We start from the raw sequence: 20,819 nt of genomic DNA, 5'->3' as shown, positions 1-20,819 counted from the left end.
CAGGAAATCATGAAAAAAAGTTAATTTGAAAGAAGAACATAGTTTTGAAAGTGTTCTGTACAACTTGTTAACATTTTATCTTTTTATTTTTAATTTAAAAACAATATAAATAAAGTAAATAAATACAAAATAAAATACTCTACAAGATTCTGCATTTTAAATTTTTTTTTTTTTAGCTTCAAATTGTCAGGAAAACCTGGAAAAAGTTAATTTAAAAGAAAAAAATAGTTTTGAAAGTGTTCTGTAGAACACACTTAATACCATTGTCTATTTTTCAATTCTTTTTCCTTTTTATTTTAAAAAGTAATAATAAAAACATTAAAAAAACAAACAAAAACAAAAAACAACATATATATATATATATATATATATATATATATATATATATATATATATATATATATATATATATATATATATATATATTTAATTATTAATTTTAATTAGGTTTTTTTTAAGCTTCAAATGGTCAGGAAATTATGAAAAAAGTAAATTTAAAAGAAAAAAATTGTTTTGAAAATTTGCTGTACAACACAGTTGATACCATTTTCTTTTTTTCTTTTTCTTTTAAACATTTGAATAACTAAATTAAAATAATATATTGAAAATACACTACAAAATTAAAAACATTTAATTTGGTTTTATTTAGCTTTAAATGCTCAGGAAATCCTGGTAAAAAGTAAATTTGAAAGAAGAAAATAGTAGTCAGCATTTCAGGGGTTAAAGATGAGCACCTGGCAAGTGAGTTGTGCAGCAGCCTTCCAACCAATAAACGCTAATTGGGCAGTCATGTGACACCTGCCCACCACTGGAAGATGGTGACAGTGACACAGAGTAAAAACATTTGATCTGCGAGGAGATGAATTGCAACTTTGCTCACTTCTGTTTCATGTTGTTATTTTGGAGCGTTGCCCGCGGTCTGCGGGCAGAGAAGCGCAGGTCACGCAGGCAAAGACTGGTCCTGCCTCGAGTCAGCTGCTCCCACCGGGGCATAAAAGCAGTCTTTGGGTCAAAGGTCAACAACAATCCACGTGTCACAGGTGAGATTGTTGTGGAGTAAAAATGGAAAACTACACTTCTCCCAAAGATGGAAATGTTTGTGTTCATGTCAGACATGTCCGGGGCCACGGTGTCAGTGCCCCACCACGAGGGCCCCTGTGGGGTCCAAGTGAGTGGACTGAACAACCCGGTGGTCTTCAGCAGATATGACAGCTGCTACGCCCGAGTCCAGGTAAACAATCTTCCAGCAACAAGACTTTGGTCATCATTTGTGTCAAAAGCTTTTCTTTTATTTTACACTGAACTTATGTAACAGAATGTTTTTTTGTGCACTATTTATTTTTATTTATTTTTTTACTTTTGATGCAACCAATATTTATGCACTGAATTTTTATCACATAAAAATATACTGAATTTAATGCACAAAATCTTTGTTTACACTGAATTTTTATGCATCCAAAATTTTACACTCAATTTATATGCACTTAATTTTTCTGCACCATATTTTTCCACTGAATTTTAATGCACTGATTTTTTTTTTATACACTGAATTTTCTTACACTGAATATTAATGTACTGATTTTTTTTTTTTTTTTTTTTTACACTGAATGTTTTTACACAGAATTTTAATGCACCATTTTTTTTTTTACTTTTGATGCAACCAATATTTATGCACTGATTTTTTATCACATAAAATATACTGAATTTCATGCACAAAATGTTTGTTTACACTGAATTTTCCTGCATCCAAAATTTTACACTCAATCAATATGCACTGAATTTTTCTGCACCATTTTTCTACACTGAATTTTAATGCACTGAGTTTTTTTTATACACTGAATTTTTTTACACTGAATATTAATGCACTGATTTTTTTATTTTTTTTTTACACATAATTTTATTGCACTCAATTTTAATGCACCATTTTTTATTTTTTTTACTTTTGATGCAACAAATATTTATGCACTGAATTTTTATCACGTAAAATATACTGAATTTCATGCACAAAATGTTTGTTTACAGTGAATTTTTCTGCATCCAAAATTTTACACTCAATTAATATGCACTGAATTTTTCTGCACCATATTTTTCCACTGAATTTTAATGCACTGATTTTTTTTTTATACACAAATGTTTTTTTACACTGAATATTAATGCACTGATTTATTTATTTTTTTACACTGGATGTTTTTACACAGAATTTTAATGCACTTAATTTTAATGCACCAATTTTTTTTTTTTTTACTTATGATGCAACCAATATTTATGCACTGAATTTTTATCACATAAAATATACTGAATTTCATGCACAAAATGTTTTTTTACACTGAGTTTTTCTACATCCAAAATGTTACACTCAATTAATATGCACTGAATTTTTATGCACCATTTTTTCCACTGAATTTTAATGCACTGGTTTTTTTTATCCACTGAATTTTTTACACTGAATATTAATGCACTGATTTTTTTTTTTTTACACATAATTTTAATGCACTCAATTTTAATGCACCATTTTTTTTTTTTACTTTTGATGCAACCAATATTTATGCACTGAATTTTTATCAAGTAAAATATACTGAATTTCATGCACAAAATGTTTGTTTACAGTGAATCTTTCTGCATCCAAAATTTTACACTCAATTAATATGCACTGAATTTTTCTGCACCATATTTTTCCACTGAATTTTAATGCACTGATTTTTTTTTTATACACAAAATTTTTTTTACACTGAATATTAATGCACTGATTTATTTATTTTTTTACACTGGATGTTTTTACACAGAATTTTAATGCACTTAATTTTAATGCACCATTTATTTTTTTTTTTACTTATGATGCAACCAAAATGTATGCACTGAATTTTTATCACATAAAATATACTGAATTTCATGCACAAAATGTTTGTTTACATTGAATTTTTCTACATCCAAAATGTTACACTCAATTAATATGCACTGAATTTTTCTGCACCATTTTTTTCCACTGAATTTTAATGCACTGATTTTTTTTATACACTGAATTTTTTTACACTGAATATTAATGCACTGATTTTTTTTTTGTTTACACTGAATGTTTTTACATGGTATTTTAATGCACTCAAATTTAATGCACTAAGTATTTTTTTAGTTATGATGCAACCAATATTTATGCACTGAATTTTTATCACATAAAATATACTGAATTTCATGCACAAAATGTTTGTTTACACTGAATTTTCCTGCATCCAAAATTTTACACTCAATTAATATGCACTGAATTTTTCTGCACCATTTTTCTACACTGAATTTTAATGCACTGATTTTTTTTATACACTGAATTTTTTTACACTGAATATTAATGCACTGATTTATTTTTTTATTTTTTTACACTGAATGTTTTTACACAGAATTTTAATGCACTCAATTTTAATGCATTAATTATTTTTATAGTTACGATGCAACCAATATTTATGCACTGAATTTTTATCACATAAAATATACTGAATTTCATGCACAAAATGTTTGTTTTCACTGAATTTTCCTGCATCCAAAATTTTACACAATTATTTTTGCACTGAATTTTTCTGCACCATTTTTCTACACTGAATTTTAATGCACTGATTTTTTTTATACACTGAATTTTTTTTACACTGATTAATGCACTGTTTTCTTGTTGTTTTTTTACACTGAATGTTTTTAAACAGAATTTTAATGCACTCAATTTTAATGCACAATTTTTTTTAAATTTTTTTTACTTTTGATGCAACCAATATTTATGCACTGAATTTTTATCACAAAAAATATACTGAATTTCATGCACAAAATGTTTGTTTACACTGAACTTTCCTGCATCCAAAATTTTACACAATTAATATATACTGAATTTTTCTGCTCCATTTTTCTACACTGAATTTTAATGCACTCAATTTTAATGCACCATTTTTAAAAAAAAATTTTTACATTGAACTTTTTCCCACTAAAATGTTTAAACTAAATTTTAAAACTGTATTTTGACAAACAACATTTTTAAAAGCACAAATTTTAACTCACAAATTTCTATTCAATAAGATTGTCAGGATGATTTTATTTTTACAAAATGAACACGCAAAAACTTGGTTTTACATAAATTGTCAACAAAAAGGTTTTGTTTTAAATACAAATTATTGAATCTTGAATTATATGAATCTTTGGGTATTGAATGATTCGATTCCCATTCCAGGGATGACTATTCAATTCAGAATCGATTCTCGATTCAAACCAATTTTTGCAATGTATAATAATAATAATAAAAATAATATTAATAATAATAATCAAACCTTTTTGTTACATGTTAGAAAAGCTCCTTCTGGTTCCATAAAGATGGCTTAAAATCTTATTTTTTTTAAATTGAGTCTTGTGAATTTCATTTTTTTTTTAATCAAGCTTTAAAAAATTTAGAATCTATATAGAATGGGGTCGAATAAAAATTGCGACTCTGATGTGAATCGATTATTTTGTGCACCCCTGCAGATGGCTAGCGGGCAACTGGCGTGCTGATCACTATCTTACAACTAACACGCTAATTGCTATCTGACTGGTGCCATAATTTACAACTGGCAGGCTACTTGCTATCTTACGAGCATGCCAGATGTAAGCTGATTGGCAGTTTGGGAATATATTTATTTAGTTGAAGTCTCCAGTAACCCCCGCGTGCAGTACCACTGCAGACCCCCAGGGGCAACGGAGGACCTGTTCAAGACCTAATGGCCAACTATTCCCCAACAGAATGAAGCGGTAGGAATGAGTAAGACTTAAGACTTACCTGCTGCGTGACTTTTAACCCACAGGGGAGCAAGGTGGTGGTCTCTCTGCAGGTGCAGCTGACAGGAGAGGATGGCTGGTTCCGGGTCCACGTCAGCTGTCCTCTGAGGGGAAGCTCCAAGGTCAGGACGCCACCGTCACATCCTGGTGAGTGCAAAAGAGCCCATTGACTCCTGTACCGTGGTAAATGATGGTGCACCGTGGTTAATAATGGTGTACCGTGGTTATATAATGGTGCACCGTGGTTATATAATGGTGCACCGTGGTTATATAATGGTGCACCGTGGTTATATAATGGTGCACCGTGGTTATATAATGGTGCACCGTGGTTAATGATGGTGCACCGTGGTTAATGATGGTGCACCGTGGTTAATGATGGTGCACCGTGGTTAATGATGGTGCACCGTGGTTAATGATGGTGCACCGTGGTTAATGATGGTGCACCGTGGTTAATGATGGTGCACCGTGGTTAATGATGGTGCACCGTGGTTAATAGTGGTGCACCGTGGTTAATAGTGGTGCACCGTGGTTAATAGTGGTGCACCGTGGTGTACCATGGTTAATAGTGGTGTACCGTGGTTAATGATGGTGCACCGTGGTTGTATAATGGCTGTCACATAAAAACATCATGAAGGTACACCATAATTAATAATGGTGTACAGTGGTTAATAATGGTACACCCACCACAGTCCGACATTAAAAAGGTCCCACACGTACGGTCCGACGATAAAAAAGATCCCACACGTACGGTCCGACAATAAAAAAAGGTCCCACACGTACGGTCCGACAGTAAAAAGGTCCCACACGTACGGTCCGACAATAAAAAAAGGTCCCACTCGTACGGTCCGACAATAAAAAAGGTCCTATACGTACGGTCCGACAATAAAAAAAGTCCCACACGTACGGTCCAACATTAAAAAGGTCCTACACGTACGGTCCGACAATGAAAAAGGTCCCACACGTACGGTCCGACAATAAAAAAGATCCCACATGTATGGTCTGACAATAAAAAAGGTCCCACACGCACGGTCCGACAATAAAAAAGGTCCCATACGTACGGTCCGACAATAAAAAAGGTCCCACACATACAGTCCGACAATAAAAAAGGTCCCACACGTACGGTCCGACAATAAAAAAGGTCCCACACGTACGGTCCGACAATAAAAAAGGTCCCACACGTACGGTCCGACAATAAAAAAGGTCCCACACGTATGGTCCGACAATTAAAAAGGTCCCACATGTACAGTCCGACATTAAAAAAGGTCCCCCACGTACAGTCCGACAATAAAAAAGGTCCCACACGTACGGTCCGACAATAAAAAGGTCCCACACGTACAGTCCGACAATAAAAAAAGGTCCCACACGTACAGTCCGACGATAAAAAAGATCCCACACGTACGGTCCGACAATAAAAAAAGGTCCCACACGTACGGTCCGACAGTAAAAAGGTCCCACACGTACGGTCCGACAATAAAAAAAGGTCCCACTCGTACGGTCCGACAATAAAAAAGGTCCTATACGTACGGTCCGACAATAAAAAAGGTCCCACACGTACGGTCCAACATTAAAAAGGTCCTACACGTACGGTCCGACAATGAAAAAGGTCCCACACGTACGGTCCGACAATGAAAAAGGTCCCACACGTACGGTCCGACAGTAAAAAGGTCCCACACGTACGGTCCGACAGTAAAAAGGTCCCACACGTACGGTCCGACAATAAAAAAGGTCCCACACGTACGGTCCGACAATAAAAAAAGGTCCCACACGTACGGTCCGACAATTAAAAAAGGTCCCACACGTATGGTCCGACAATTAAAAAGGTCCCACACGTACGGTCCGACAATAAGAAAGGTCCCACACGTACGGTCTGACAATAAGAAAGGTCCCACATGTACAGTCCGACAATAAAAAAGGTCCCACATGTACGGTCCGACAATTAAAAAAGGTCCCTCACGTACGGTCCGACAATAAAAAAGGTCCCACACGTACGGTCTGACATTAAAAAGGTCCCACGCGTACGGTCCGACAATAACAAAAGTCCCACACGTACGGTCCGACAATAACAAAAGTCCCACACGTACGGTCCGACAATAACAAAGGTCCCACACGTACGGTCCGACAATAAAAAAGGTCCCACACATGCGGTCCGACAATAAAAAAGGTCCCACATGTACGGTCCGACAATAAAAAGGTCCCACACGTACAGTCTGACAATTAAAAAGGTCCCACATGTACAGTCCGACATTAAAAATGGTCCCCCACCTACAGTCCGACATTAAAAAAGGTCCCACACGTACGGTCCGACAATAAAAAAAGGTCCCACACATACGGTCCGACAATAAAAAAGGTCCCATACGTACGGTCTGACAATAAAAAAGGTCCCACACGTACGGTCCGACATTAAAAAGGTCCCACACGTACGGTCCGACATTAAAAAGGTCCCACACGTACGGTCCGACAATTAAAAAATGTCCCACACGTATGGTCCGACAGTAAAAAGGTCCCACACGTACGGTCCGACAATAAAAAAAGGTCCCACACGTACGGTACGACAATAAAAAAAGGTCCCACACGTACGGTACGACAATAAAAAAGGTCCCACACGTGCGGTCCGACATGAAAAAGGTCCCACACGTGCGGTCCGACATTAAAAAGGTCCCACACGTACGGTCCGACAATAAAAAAGGTCCCACACGTACGGTCCGACAATAAAAAAGGTCCCACACGTATGGTCCGACATTAAAAAGGTCCCACACGTGCGGTCCGACATTAAAAAGGTCCCACACGTATGGTCTGACAATAAAAAAGGTCCCACACGTACGGTCCGACAATAAAAAAGGTCCCACATGTACGGTCCGACAATAAAAAAGGTCCCACACGTACAGTTCGACAATAAGAAAGGTCCCACATGTACAGTCCGACATTAAAAAAGGTCCCCCACGTACAGTCCGACGATAAAAAAGGTCCCACACGTACGGTCCGACATTAAAAAGGTCCTACACGTACGGTCCGACTATAAAAAAGGTCCCACACGTGCGGTCCGACATTAAAAAGGTCCCACACGTATGGTCTGACAATAAAAAAGGTCCCACACGTACGGTCCGACAATAAAAAAGATCTCACACGTACGGTCCGACAATAAAAAAGATCCCACACGTACGGTCCGACAATAAAAAAGGTCCCACACGTACGGTCCGACAATAAAAAAGGTCCCACACGTATGGTCCGACATTAAAAAGGTCCCACACGTACGGTCCGACATTAAAAAGGTCCTACACGTACGGTCCGACAATAAAAAAGGTACCACACGCACGGTCCGACAATAAAAAAGGTCCCACACGTACGGTCCGACAATAAAAAAGGTCCCACACGTACGGTCCGACAATAAAAAAGGTCCCACACGTACGGTCCGACAATAAAAAAGGTCCCACACGTACGGTCCGACAGTAAAAAGGTCCCACACGTACGGTCCGACATTAAAAAGGTCCCACACGTATGGTCTGACAATAAAAAAGGTCCCACACGTTCAGTCCGACAGCAAAAAAGGTCCCACACGTACAGTCCGACAATTAAAAAGGTCCCACACGTACAGTATCACAATGAAAAGGTCCCAAAAGTACAGTATGACAATAAAAAGGTCCCACACGTACAGTATGACAATAAAAAGGTCCCACAAGTACAGTATGACAATAAAAAGGTCCCACACATACAGTATCACAATAAAGAGGTCCCACACGTACAGTATGACAATAAAAAGGTCCCACACGTACAGTATGACAATAAAAAGGTCCCACAAGTACAGTATGACAATAAAAAGGTCCCACACGTACAGTATCACAATAAAGAGGTCCCACACGTACAGTATGACATTAAAAACCTTGCCTAAAACCCACAGTTTCTTCCCACAGTCCCTGGAAGGTGTGACGTCCACAAAGACCAAAGAGTGACATGTGGGCAGCAGAGAATGTTGAAGGATTCCTGCTCCAGTCTCGGATGTTGTTTTGACTCACGGGACCAAAGCTGCTACTACAAACTGACCGGTAACAATCCTCTGCTTTTATTGTCCTTTGGGTTGGACGTGTCCGATATCAGCAACAAAGGTGTATCCAAACGGTGCTACAAGCAGTCCTGTACATCAAACTAGTGCATTTTTGGAAGAGTGAACCTGTGCCGGTAATCATCCCTGATCAGTTTCTTAAGACTAGGACCTGTCGGACCGCAGCAGTACTCAGGTGTAATACACTTTTCCACCACTTGTGGCAGTAATGACTAGGGATGTACTGTAACTATTACAAATACCGTTTCAAAGTCCTCAATAATGCCGTGACGTGTGACGGTATCAAATGGAAACTTGATGAGTAGTTTCTTTTTCTGGTGTTAGCGTTGGTTGGGTCCCAGAATCCTCTGCACAGCGCGGGAACGGCAACGCCCTAAGCAGGAAGTGACGCGTGTTTGAGTGGTCGTAGATAAAGTGTATAGGGTTTTTTTTGGACATTAAATGTGTCAATAACTGGTTGAGTTATGTTGCTAACAAGCCCAAGCCAAAACAAAACGTTTTTGGCGGAGGTAAGAAAGTCTGCTTTCTGCAAAACAAAGCGCGCCACTTTTGTTTTTCCGAGGCGACGCAGAACCAGCCGGTCTGATCGCCCCCAAAAAATGTTCAACGTGGAAAATACGAGTAAACTAAAAAGCTACTTGATACATCCTCCATCTATTTTCCTACCGCTTGTCTCTCGATGTCACTTCATTTTACACACTATGGCAGGGGTGTGACTTTTTGACTTGGGGGGCCACATTGGGCTAAAAATATATTTATATAATGTAAATATAATTGGATATAAATAGTATGTGAAAGTTTGACCCCTACCATGTTTACTTCCACGAAAACCTCCTTTAAAGTTGTGCAATCAGAAACATCAAGCAGGGCAGTGTTGTGTGACCATGTCTGTTGACATTTTGTGGTGGTTGCATTTTTTTTTTTTTTGCGCCATGACTAGGGAAGGTTGTTTGCATTGGGTCATAAAAGTAAATTATGTGAATAATTAAAGCTCCTTGACCTGAATTACTCACGTCGTCCACTTGACGACAACAATATCTATATATCTATCTATCTATCTATCTATCTCTCTCACGACGTTTCGCGGGCCAAATTGAAGACGCACATAGCCCGCGGACCGTAGTTTGGACACCAATGCACTACAGCCTTTTTGACCAAGATTTTTTGGGGGTACACACAGTATACTGCACTAATATTGTACCGTGGCCCATAATATCGCAATACCATTACATTCCTAGTAACATACTTGCCAACATTGAGACCTCCGATTTCGGGAGGTGGGGGGTGGGGGCGTGGTCGGGGGTGGGGCAGGGCGTGGTTGGGGCGTGGTTAAGCGGGGAGGAGTATATTGACAGCTAGAATTCACCAAGTCAAGTATTTCATATATATATATATATATATATATATACATACATCCTGAAAATATGCAAACAAAACTGTGTTTAGATAATTGATACTTCAAACTTGCATAAATAAATCTTAAGGAATATAACATAACTTGGCTTCTGAGAGCTTCAAAATGTAATGAATAAAATGCTAAAGTTGTTGCTAAACAAGCAATTATTTTAATAATTAAATATGGTCATTTTAAATGAATTATTATGATAATTTAAAAATAATTATTTCAAATATTTTTATTTTAATGTATAATTCTAATGCCTGGATGTAATAAGGAGTCAGAAAAAATGCAAATAAAAATACAATAAATGTTGATGTTTTTAGCAAAATATAGTAAAAATGTATTTTTTATTTTTTTTAAAATTAATAAATATATTTATTTTTAGGTAAGATAAACATAATAATACAATGTATCTCTTGTTTGGATGATTTAGTTCTTGTCACCCTGTTGTCCTCCTGTCGTGAAAAAAGGCTGTCCTCACTCAGGTCCGCATGGAGCTGGAGGGGGCGTGGCCTCCAGCTCCGGCTGAAAATCGGGAGATTTTCGGGAGAATATTTGTCCCGGGAGGTTTTCGGGAGAGGCGCTGAATTTCGGGAGTCTCCCGGAAAATTCGGGAGGGTTGGCAAGTATGCCTAGTAATGACGATATTAAACAGAAGTCTGGAGCTAAAGTCTTAGGGAAGCTTCTCAAGCCCAAAAATTATGACTAAATTGGTGAAGCTATTTTTATTTGCACTTAATTTGACAGTTTATTCATTATTAATTTAGTTTGGGGTTTTTCAACATAATTGACCCTTCTTAAAACCCATTTTTACTCACTGGCTTCTATCCCAGCATATGAGACTTTGAACTGTTTTTAACTTTTTAACCACATTTTGTCTGACTGATTGTTCGAAAGATAATATTTTTATCTGATCTTTTTTAAATATGGTTTAGTCTGTACTTTTCTGTTTGTTTTTTGTTTTTGGTGTACAGGGCTTTGTTTTTCAAACTGTGGTTGTGTTTAAAGGACTATATGAAGTTGGTTTGATACATTTATTTTTGTGTGTTGATATTTGAGTGGGTTCCGGACCCCGGTGTAGTGGAAAAGTTGGGCGGAAAGCTTGTAAAGGTTAAGAACCCCTGTCTTTACTGTATGCAGACATGGTATATATAGCCAAAAAGGGACACTTGGACTGACTTCCTGTGTTGGCCCCTCCTCCAGCTTGCTCCCTGGACGGACACCTTGTGTTCTCCGTGAAAACCGACCCATCTGTGGACCCCAGGAGCTTGATGGTCAAAGATCATCCGCGGTGCGTCCCTGTGATCGCCACAGCAGACACCGCAGTCTTCAAGGTCCAAGTTATGGACTGTGGGATGGAGACCAAGGTTAGTAAATCTGTGGCCGTAGTTACTCCCATTAGGATCTGGTGCCTGCATTTTCTTGAACAGGTTTTAAAAAAAATATACTTTTGCTTGCCTTCAGGTGATTGGAGACGTCGTCGTCTATGAGTTAGAGGTGGAGGAGCGAAGTAGAAACCAGAGTTCTCCGTTCAGGTAATTGACCGTCTCTGCTTTGAGGTCGGAGCTGCTGACCCACTTAAGTTCCTTTCCAGAGTCCAGGTGGAGTGCGACTACCAAGCGGCCGACGCGGTGAACTTCCCGACCAACCCGCCGCCTGTGGTCGCTGTCGGATCCATCCGAGTGCAGATGAGAATCGCCACAGGTCATAAAAATGTCTTTGAAACCTTAGACTGGGACTAGTCAACTGGCGGCCCGCGGACCGGTGTGGCGTCGTTCCCGGGCCGCCAGTTGAACGTCCATTAATAGTGTTTTGGAATGTTTCATATTTATCAAACGTCCAGAGAAAACTCAAGTCTTAATGATTTGGGATTTTAAATCAATCAATCAATCAATCAATGTTTATTTATATAGCCCTAAATCACAAGTGTCTCAAAGGGCTGCACAAGCCACAACGACATCCGTGGTTCAGCGCCCACATAAGGACAAGGAATAACTCACAACCCAGTGGGATGTCGATGAGAATGACTGAGAAACCTTGGGGAGAACGGATGCAATGGATGTCGAGTGGGTCTGACATAATATTAGTTTAGTTAGTTTAGCTAGTTTAGTTAGACTAGGGGTGTTCCTCAAGGTTCCATCTTAGGTCCTCTCTTTATTTGTTTGACTTCTTTAGTTAGACTGGTGGTGTTCCTTAAAGTTCCATCTCAGGTCCTCTTTGTCATTTGTTCAACTTCTTTAGTTAGACTAGTGGTGTTACTCAAGGTTCCATCTGAGGTCCTCTCTTTGTCATTTGTTCAACTTCTTTAGTCAGACTAGTGGTGTTCCTTAAAGTTCCATCTCAGGTCCTCTTTGTCATCATTTGTTCAACTTCTTTAGTTAGACTAGTGGTGTTCCTCAAGGTTCCATCTTAGGTCCTCTCTTTGTCATTTGTTCAACTTCTTTAGTTTGACTAGTGGTGTTCCATCTTGGGTCCTCTCTTTGTCATATTTTGTTCAACTTGTTTGGTTAGACTAGTGGTGTTACTCAAGGTTCCATCTCAGGTCCTCTCTTTGACATTGTTTGTTCAACTTCTTTAGTTAGACTAGTGGTGTTCCTCAAGGTTCCATCTTAGGTCCTCTTTTTGTCATTTGTTCAACTTCTTTAGTTAGACTAGTGGTGTTCCTCAAGGTTCCATCTAAGGTCCTCTTTTTGTCATTTGTTCAACTTCTTTAGTTAGACTAGTGGTGTTCCTCAAGGTTCCATCTTAGGTCCTCTTTTTGTCATTTGTTCAACTTCTTTAGTTAGACTAGTGGTGTTCCTCAAGGTTCCATCTTAGGTCCTCTGTCATTTGTTCAACTTCTTTAGTTAGACTAGTGGTGTTCCTCAAGGTTCCATCTTAGGTCCTCTCTTTGTCATTTGTTCAACTTCTTTAGTTTGACTAGTGGTGTTCCATCTTGGGTCCTCTCTTTGTCATATTTTGTTCAACTTGTTTGGTTAGACTAGTGGTGTTACTCAAGGTCCCATCTCAGGTCCTCTCTTTGTCATCGTTTGTTCAACTTCTTTAGTTAGACTAGTGGTGTTCCTCAAGGTTCCATTTAGGTCCTCTCTTTGTCATTTGTTCAACTTCTTTAGTTAGACTAGTGGTGTTCCTCAAGGTTCCATCTTAGGTCCTCTTTTTGTCATTTGTTCAACTTCTTTAGTTAGACTAGTGGTGTTCCTCAAGGTTCCATCTTAGGTCCTCTTTTTGTCATTTGTTCAACTTCTTTAGTTAGACTAGTGGTGTTCCTCAAGGTTCCATCTTAGGTCCTCTTTTTGTCATTTGTTCAACTTCTTTAGTTAGACTAGTGGTGTTCCTCAAGGTTCCATCTTAGGTCCTCTTTTTGTCATTTGTTCAACTTCTTTAGTTAGACTAGTGGTGTTCCTCAAGGTTCCATCTTAGGTCCTCTCTTTGTCATTTGTTCCACTTCTTTAGTTAGACTAGTGGTGTTCCTCAAGGTTCCATCTTAGGTCCTCTCTTTGTCATTTGTTCAACTTCTTTAGTTAGACTAGTGGTGTTCCTCAAGGTTCCATCTTAGGTCCTCTCTTTGTCATTTGTTCAACTTCTTTAGTTAGACTAGTGGTGTTTCTTAAGGTTCCATCGTAGGTCCTCTCTTTGTCATTTGTTCAACTTCTTTAGACTAGTGGTGTTCCCTAATGTTCCATCTTAGGTCCTCTCTCTGTCATCATTTGTTCAACTTTTTTAGTCAGACTAGTGGTGTTACTCAAGGTTCCATCTCAGGTCCTCTTTGTCATTTGTTCAACTTCTTTAGTTAGACTAGTGGTGTTACTCAAGGTTCCATCTCAGGTCCTCTTTGTCATCATTTGTTCAACTTCTTTAGTTAGACTAGTGGTGTTCCTCAAGGTTCCATCTGAGGTCCTCTCTTTGTCATTTGTTCAACTTCTTTAGTTAGACTAGTGGTGTTCCTCAAGGTTCCATCTTAGGTCCTCTTTTTGTCATTTGTTCAACTTCTTTAGTTAGACTAGTGGTGTTCCTCAAGGTTCCATCTTAGGTCCTCTTTTTGTCATTTGTTCAACTTCTTTAGTTAGACTAGTGGTGTTCCTCAAGGTTCCATCTTAGGTCCTCTTTTTGTCATTTGTTCAACTTCTTTAGTTAGACTAGTGGTGTTCCTCAAGGTTCCATCTTAGGTCCTCTCTTTGTCATTTGTTCCACTTCTTTAGTTAGACTAGTGGTGTTCCTCAAGGTTCCATCTTAAGTCCTCTCTTTGTCATTTGTTCAACTTCTTTAGTTAGACTAGAGGTGTTCCTCAAGGTTCCATCTTAGGTCCTCTCTTTGTCATTTGTTCAACTTCTTTAGTTAGACTAGTGGTGTTCCTCAAGGTTCCATCTTAGGTCCTCTCTTTGTCATTTGTTCAACTTCTTTAGTTAGACTAGTGGTGTTTCTTAAGGTTCCATCGTAGGTCCTCTCTTTGTCATTTGTTCAACTTCTTTAGACTAGTGGTGTTCCCTAATGTTCCATCTTAGGTCCTCTCTCTGTCATCATTTGTTCAACTTTTTTAGTCAGACTAGTGGTGTTACTCAAGGTTCCATCTCAGGTCCTCTTTGTCATTTGTTCAACTTCTTTAGTTAGACTAGTGGTGTTACTCAAGGTTCCATCTCAGGTCCTCTTTGTCATCATTTGTTCAACTTCTTTAGTTAGACTAGTGGTGTTCCTCAAGGTTCCATCTGAGGTCCTCTCTTTGTCATTTGTTCAACTTCTTTAGTTAGACTAGTGGTGTTCCTCAAGGTTCCATCTCAGGTCTTCTCTTTGACATCATTTGTTCAACTTTTTTAGTTAGACTAGTGGTGTTCCTCAAGGTTCCATCTCAGGTCTTCTCTTTGACATCATTTGTTCAACTTCTTTAGTTAGACTAGTGGTGTTCCTCAAGGTTCCATCTTAGGTCCTCTCTTTGTCATTTGTTCAACTTCTTTAGACTTGTGATGTTCCTCAAGGTTCCATCTTAGGTCCTCTCTTTGTCATAATTTGTTCAACTTATTTAGACTTGTGATGTTCCTCAAGGTTCCATCTTAGGTCCTCTCTTTGTCATCATACCAAAGACTATAAAAATGGGACCCATTACCTCCCTGCTTGGCACTCAGCATCAAGGGTTGGAATTGGGGGTTAAATCACCAAAAATGATTCCCGTGCACGGCCACCGCTGCTGCCCACTGCTCCCCTCACCTCCCAGGGGGTGATCAAGGGTGATGGGTCAAATGCAGAGAATAATTTCACCACACCTAGTGTGTGTGTGACTATCATTGGCACTTTAACTTTAATTTGTTCAACTTTTTTAGTTAGACTAGGGGTGTTCCTTAAGGTTCCATCTTAAGTCCTCTCTACATTTGTTCAACTTCTTTAGTTAGACTAGTGGTATTCCTTAAAGTTCCATCTTAGGTCCTCTTTGTCATCATTAGTTCAACTTCTTTAGTTAGACTAGTGGTGTGCCCCAAGGTTCCATCTTAGGTCCTCTCTTTGTCATCTTTTGTTCAACTTATTTGGTTAGACTAGTGGTGTTTCTCAAGGTTCCGTCTTAGGTCCTCTCTTTGTCAGCAAGGTTCCATCTTAGGTCCTCTCCTTCAGTGCTACAAGTGGTGTCCCCCAAGGTTCCATCTCAGGTCCTCTCTTCTTCTTCACGATATGGGTTATTTCACTGGTGGCCCGTGAGTTGATTTCCAAAAAGCACTTCCCTACGAACAAGAGTGCGGTTCCTAGATGATCTTTGACTAGATCTAGAAATGTGAGCCCCAAAACAATGGAGTTGAACATTCCTGCCTTGGCCTGTTCTCTTTTCCTCCTCCAGATGCAACTTTCACGTCTTTCTTTCCCGAGGACCAACTGCCGCTGTCCCTGCCGCTACGTGAAGCGGCGTATGTGGAGGTCTCCATCGCGCCGCCATCGCCGGACCCCGCCTTGTCCCTTCAAGTACGCGACTGCTTCGCTTACCCGGCATCTCGACATTCCGTGTGGACGCTTCTCTACAATGGGTGAGGTTAGTGAGGTCGGGGGTAATACTGGTCCACTACTGCTGATATCTTGACTTCCTGGGTAGGTGTCCCAACCCACTGGATGACTCCAGGAGTTCTGTGCCTGTGGACCATCGAGGGGAAACGCATTCTCATTCTCAAGTCAGGAGATTTGATGTCAAGACCTTCGCCTTCTTGGATGGAGGGCAGCCCAGTGTGGAGGAAGTAAGCAGCATGATGGGATGCAGTAGATCCACTCTACATCCCGATTATCTTATCTTATCTTGCCTCATGAGTGTTATTACGATCCAAGACTCCCAGCCAACCATGAAAACCCGCAGATAGAACACATCCATAAAAAGCCTTAAGTAGGAGGTCTTGGCAACTATGGCAGGGACCCGTTGGCGGCTAGTGGCTGTAGAGGGGGTGTCAGTTGGCAGCTAGCTGTAATCGTGGGGCGCTAGTTGGCATTCATGGCTTAGCGGATATGGCAGCCAGCGGTTATAGCGGGGCGCCAATTGGCGGTTATGGCTCGGCAGCTATGGCTGGGCGCTACTTGGGGGCTAGCAGCTATGGCAAGGTGCCAGTTGGCAGTTATGGCAGAGCGCCAGTTTGCAGCTAACAGGTATCGCAGGCCGCTAGTAGGCATTCATGGCTTGGCGACTATGGCGGGGCGCTAGTTGGCAGCTAGCGGCTATGGCTGGGCGTCAATTGGGGGATAGCAGCTATGGTAAGGTGCCAGTTAGCAGTAATGGCGGTGCTCAAGTTGGTGGTAATGGCGGTGCGCAAGTTGGCGGTTATTGCTTGACGGCTAAGGCGGTGCGCAAGATGGCAGCTGGGGCACCAGTGGTTAGGTGCTTGTTGGGAGCTGGCAGTTATGGCGGGGCTCCACTTGGAAGTTATGGCGAAGTGGGTATGGCGGCGGTCAAGTTGGCAGTAATGGCGGCGGTCAAGTTGGTGGGCAGTAATGGTGGCGCGCAAGTTGGCAGCTTTTATGGCAGTGTCAATTGGCGGTTATGGCTTGGCAGCTATGGCTGGGCGCTAGTTGGGGCCTACCAGCTATGGTGCCAGTTGGCAGGTATGTCTTGGCGGCTATGGTTGGGAGCTGGCGGTTATGGCGGGGCACCACTTGGGAGTTATGGCGGGGCGCCAGTTGGCGGTAATGTCAGTGCAAATGTTTGTGCTTATGGCTTGACGGCTATGGTGGGGCGCTAGTTGGCAGCTAGCGTTTGTTGGGGGCTCCACTTGGAAGTTATGGCGAAGTGGGTATGGCGGCGGTCAAGTTGGCAGTAATGGCGGCGGTCAAGTTGGTGGGCAGTAATGGCGGCGCGCAAGTTGGCAGCTTTTATGGCAGAGTGTCAATTGGCGGTTATGGCTTGGCAGCTATGGCTGGGCGCTAGTTGGGGCCTAGCAGCTATGGTGCCACTTGGCAGTTATGTCTTGGCGGCTATGGTTGGGAGCTGGCGGTTATGGCGGGGCACCACTTGGGAGTTTTGGCGGGGCGCCAGTTGGCAGTAATGGTAGTGCAAATGTTGGTGCTTATGGCTTGACGGCTATGGTGGGGCGCTAGTTGGCAGCTAGCGTTTGTTGGGGACGCCACTTGGAAGTCATGGCGAAGCGGGTATAGCGGCAGTCAAGTTGGCAGTAATGGCGGCGCGCAAGTTGGTGGGCAGTAACGGCGGCGCGCAAGTTGGCAGTAATGGTGGTGCGCAAGTTGGCAGCTTTATGGCAGGGTGCCAATTGTTGGTTATGGCTTGGCAGCTATGGTTGGGCTTTAGTTTTGGGCTAGCAGCTATAGCAAGGTGCCAGTTGGAAGTTATAACCTCACGGCTGTGGTTGGGTGTTAGGAGCTGGTAGTTATGACGGGGCGCCAGCTGGGGAATTGGCAGTTGGGTGCTAGTTGGCAGCTAACGGTTATGGCGGGGCACCACTTGGGAGTTATGGCGAAGCGGGTATGGCGAGTTGGCAGTAAAGGCGGCACGCAATTTGGCGGTTTTGGTTTGACTGCTATGACTTACTTACTTAGACCCTCCCATTCCTGTTGGAACATTGGGCGATGAGTCCCCTCCATTTGTTCCGGTCACTGGCGACCCTTCTTGCTCCATGCCAGCTGACTCCCATCTCTCTCAGGTCTTCCTTGGCTGTTTGTCTCCACGTCTTCTTTGGCCGTCCCCTCTTCCTCTTTCCCCCTTCTGGCACCCAGTCCATTGCCACACTTGCCGGTCTCTCTCTTGGCAGTCGGAGTACGTGTCCAGCCATTCTCCTTCTCATGTCAGAGACTATGTCAGACAATGGTGCTCCCCCTGCCCTTCTCATCACCTCTTCATTGGTGATGTGGTCTCTCCATGAGATCCTCAAGATGTATCTGAGGCACCGTCGGTGGAAGATATCCAGCTTGTTAGTAATGCTTGATGTCTTCATCCACGTCTCACGGGCATAGGTCACTGTAGGGATGACCACTGACATATAGGGGCGCACCTTTGTGGACGTACTGATAGATGTTGATGACCAGATGTTCCGGAGGCGTTGGAAGACTCCTGCAGCTTTTCCGATTCTGGTCAGTACATCCTTTTCTGCGTCTCCAGTAGAGATGCGCGGTTTGCGGGCACAACCGCGGAGTCCGCGGATTATCCGCGGATCGGGCGGACGAAATTTAAAAAAATTAGATTTTATCCGCGGGTCGGGTCGGGCGGTTGAAAAAAATAAAAAACAGATTTTAAATAGATTCAGGCGGGTGGCAGTTAAACCAATTCGGAAATATATATACATAGTTAAATGTTGTTACCCACATACGAAAAACGAGCAGGCACCTGCAGCATATGCCACAACAGAAGAAAAAAAGAAAGAAGAGATGGACACTTTTACGGAGCGGAGAAGGGACGCCTCGCCGGGGTCCGGGACCGAGGCCCCTTCCCCCGAGAGGGCCCCACCGGGAGCCGTAGCTGAGGCGATCCGCGAGAAGGGCCCGACGCACGTCCAGGGTCACCACCGCACCGACACCCCGCCTCGTCCGCCTTCGCCGCGGCCGGCGTCACGCCCAGCAGGTAAGCAGCTTACCTGCCCGCCACCCCCGTGGCCGGGGGCTCGTAACAGGGGTCACTCCGCCCGCGCAGCTTACCTGCCCGCCACCCCCGTGGCCGGGGGCTCGTAGCAGGGGTCACTCCGCGCGCTCCGCCCGCGCAGCTTACCTGCCCGCCACCCCTGTTGCCGGGGGCGCGTAACAGGGGTCACTCCGCGCGCAGTGCGCTCACGAAAGGGGTGGGGCTCACCCTGGTTGATATAGACAGCAGGACGGTGGCCATGGAAGTTGGAACCCGCTAAGGAGTGTGTAACAACCCACCTGCCGAATCAACTAGCCCTGAAAATGGATGGCGCTGGAGCCTCGGGCCCATACCCGGCCGTCGCCGGCAGCGAGACGCGCTTGGAGGTGCGCTCAGCGCGGCTCCCATATGATTGCGCACTGGTGTGCGTCTGGGCCGTGACAGCGTGGCACGCGAATGTCTGTAGTGCATTGGATCAGTCTCCTTTCTTTAACAGGCAAAAGCTTTATAACTTCACTAATGCCTTGCATCGTCTATATTAGATATATAACAACGGGCGGGTGCGGGCGGATGCGGTTCTGGTCAAATGTTACATCGGGTGGATGGCGGGTGATTGACGACTTTCTGATGCTGTTGCGGATGAAATAATTGCCTATCCGCGCATCTCTAGTCTCCAGTGTTTGAGATGTTGCTTCCAAGATACGTGAAGTTCTCAACGTACTCTATGCCTTGTTCGCCTACGGTGAGCAGTGGAACGTTTTGGTCTTGTGCGACGGTCATGGCCTTGGTCTTCTCTTGGCTTATACGTAGGCTGACTTTTTCCCCTTGCTCATGCAGATTGTTGGTCAATTTTTGGAGCGCAGCGTAGGAATGGCTAAGCAGAGCCAAGTCGTCCGCAAAGTCCAGATCTGCCAGTCTGCCCCCTCCCAAACTTAATGCCGAGGTTTGCTCCGACGACAGACTTCCTCATGACAAAGTCTATGACAATAATGAACAGTAAGGGAGACAAGATGCAACCCTGTCTTACCCCGGTCACAATGTCAAAGTCGTCGGTTGTGCTGTTGGTGGGTTTCACTCGACAGGTGGAGTTGTGGTACAGGGTTCTGAAGATGTTGACGTACTTTGATGGTTGACTGCTATGGCGGGGTGCCAATTGGCGGTTATGGCTTGGCAGCTATGGTTGGGCACTAGTTGGGGGCTAGCAGCTATGGCGAGGTGCCAGTTGGCGGTTATGGAATGGCGGCTATGGTTGGGTGTTAGTTGGGAGCTGGCGGTTATGGCGGGGCACCACTTGGGAGTTATAGCGGGGCGGGTATGGCGCGGTGCGAAAGTTGGTGCTTATGGCTTGACGGCTATGACGGGGTGCTAGTTAGGGGCTAGCGTTTATGGCGGGGTGCCAGTTGACGGTTATGGCTTGGCGGTTATGGTTGGATGTTAGTTGGGAGCTGGCGGTTATGATGATGTTGAGTCAGGATTCATGCCGCTCAGTTTTATTTTGAAATTCAGTTTTCCACATAAAACCAAGTCTTTTTTGAACTTCTACATACATCTAGCTAAAGTCT

General features: G+C 42.4%; 1 protein-coding gene across 1 annotated transcript in view; it reads left to right on the top strand.

The window, feature by feature from the left end:
- Positions 1–772: 772 nt before the first annotated feature.
- Positions 773–20,819, top strand: part of LOC133615028 (zona pellucida sperm-binding protein 1-like) — a 21,166-nt gene continuing 1,119 nt past the window's right edge. Inside the window, exons 1-9 of the mRNA XM_061973358.1 lie at positions 773–1,040; positions 1,113–1,231; positions 4,806–4,926; positions 8,688–8,819; positions 11,439–11,602; positions 11,700–11,770; positions 11,830–11,939; positions 16,054–16,237; positions 16,303–16,441. Of these exons, the coding sequence (XP_061829342.1) occupies positions 860–1,040; positions 1,113–1,231; positions 4,806–4,926; positions 8,688–8,819; positions 11,439–11,602; positions 11,700–11,770; positions 11,830–11,939; positions 16,054–16,237; positions 16,303–16,441 (1,221 nt within the window). The 5' untranslated portion in view covers positions 773–859. The remainder of the gene's footprint in view (positions 1,041–1,112; positions 1,232–4,805; positions 4,927–8,687; positions 8,820–11,438; positions 11,603–11,699; positions 11,771–11,829; positions 11,940–16,053; positions 16,238–16,302; positions 16,442–20,819) is intronic.

The sequence above is a fragment of the Nerophis lumbriciformis genome, linkage group LG22, assembly GCF_033978685.3.
Source record: "Nerophis lumbriciformis linkage group LG22, RoL_Nlum_v2.1, whole genome shotgun sequence".
NCBI lineage: Eukaryota > Metazoa > Chordata > Actinopteri > Syngnathiformes > Syngnathidae > Nerophis > Nerophis lumbriciformis.
This window is presented reverse-complemented; position numbering and strand designations above follow the sequence as displayed.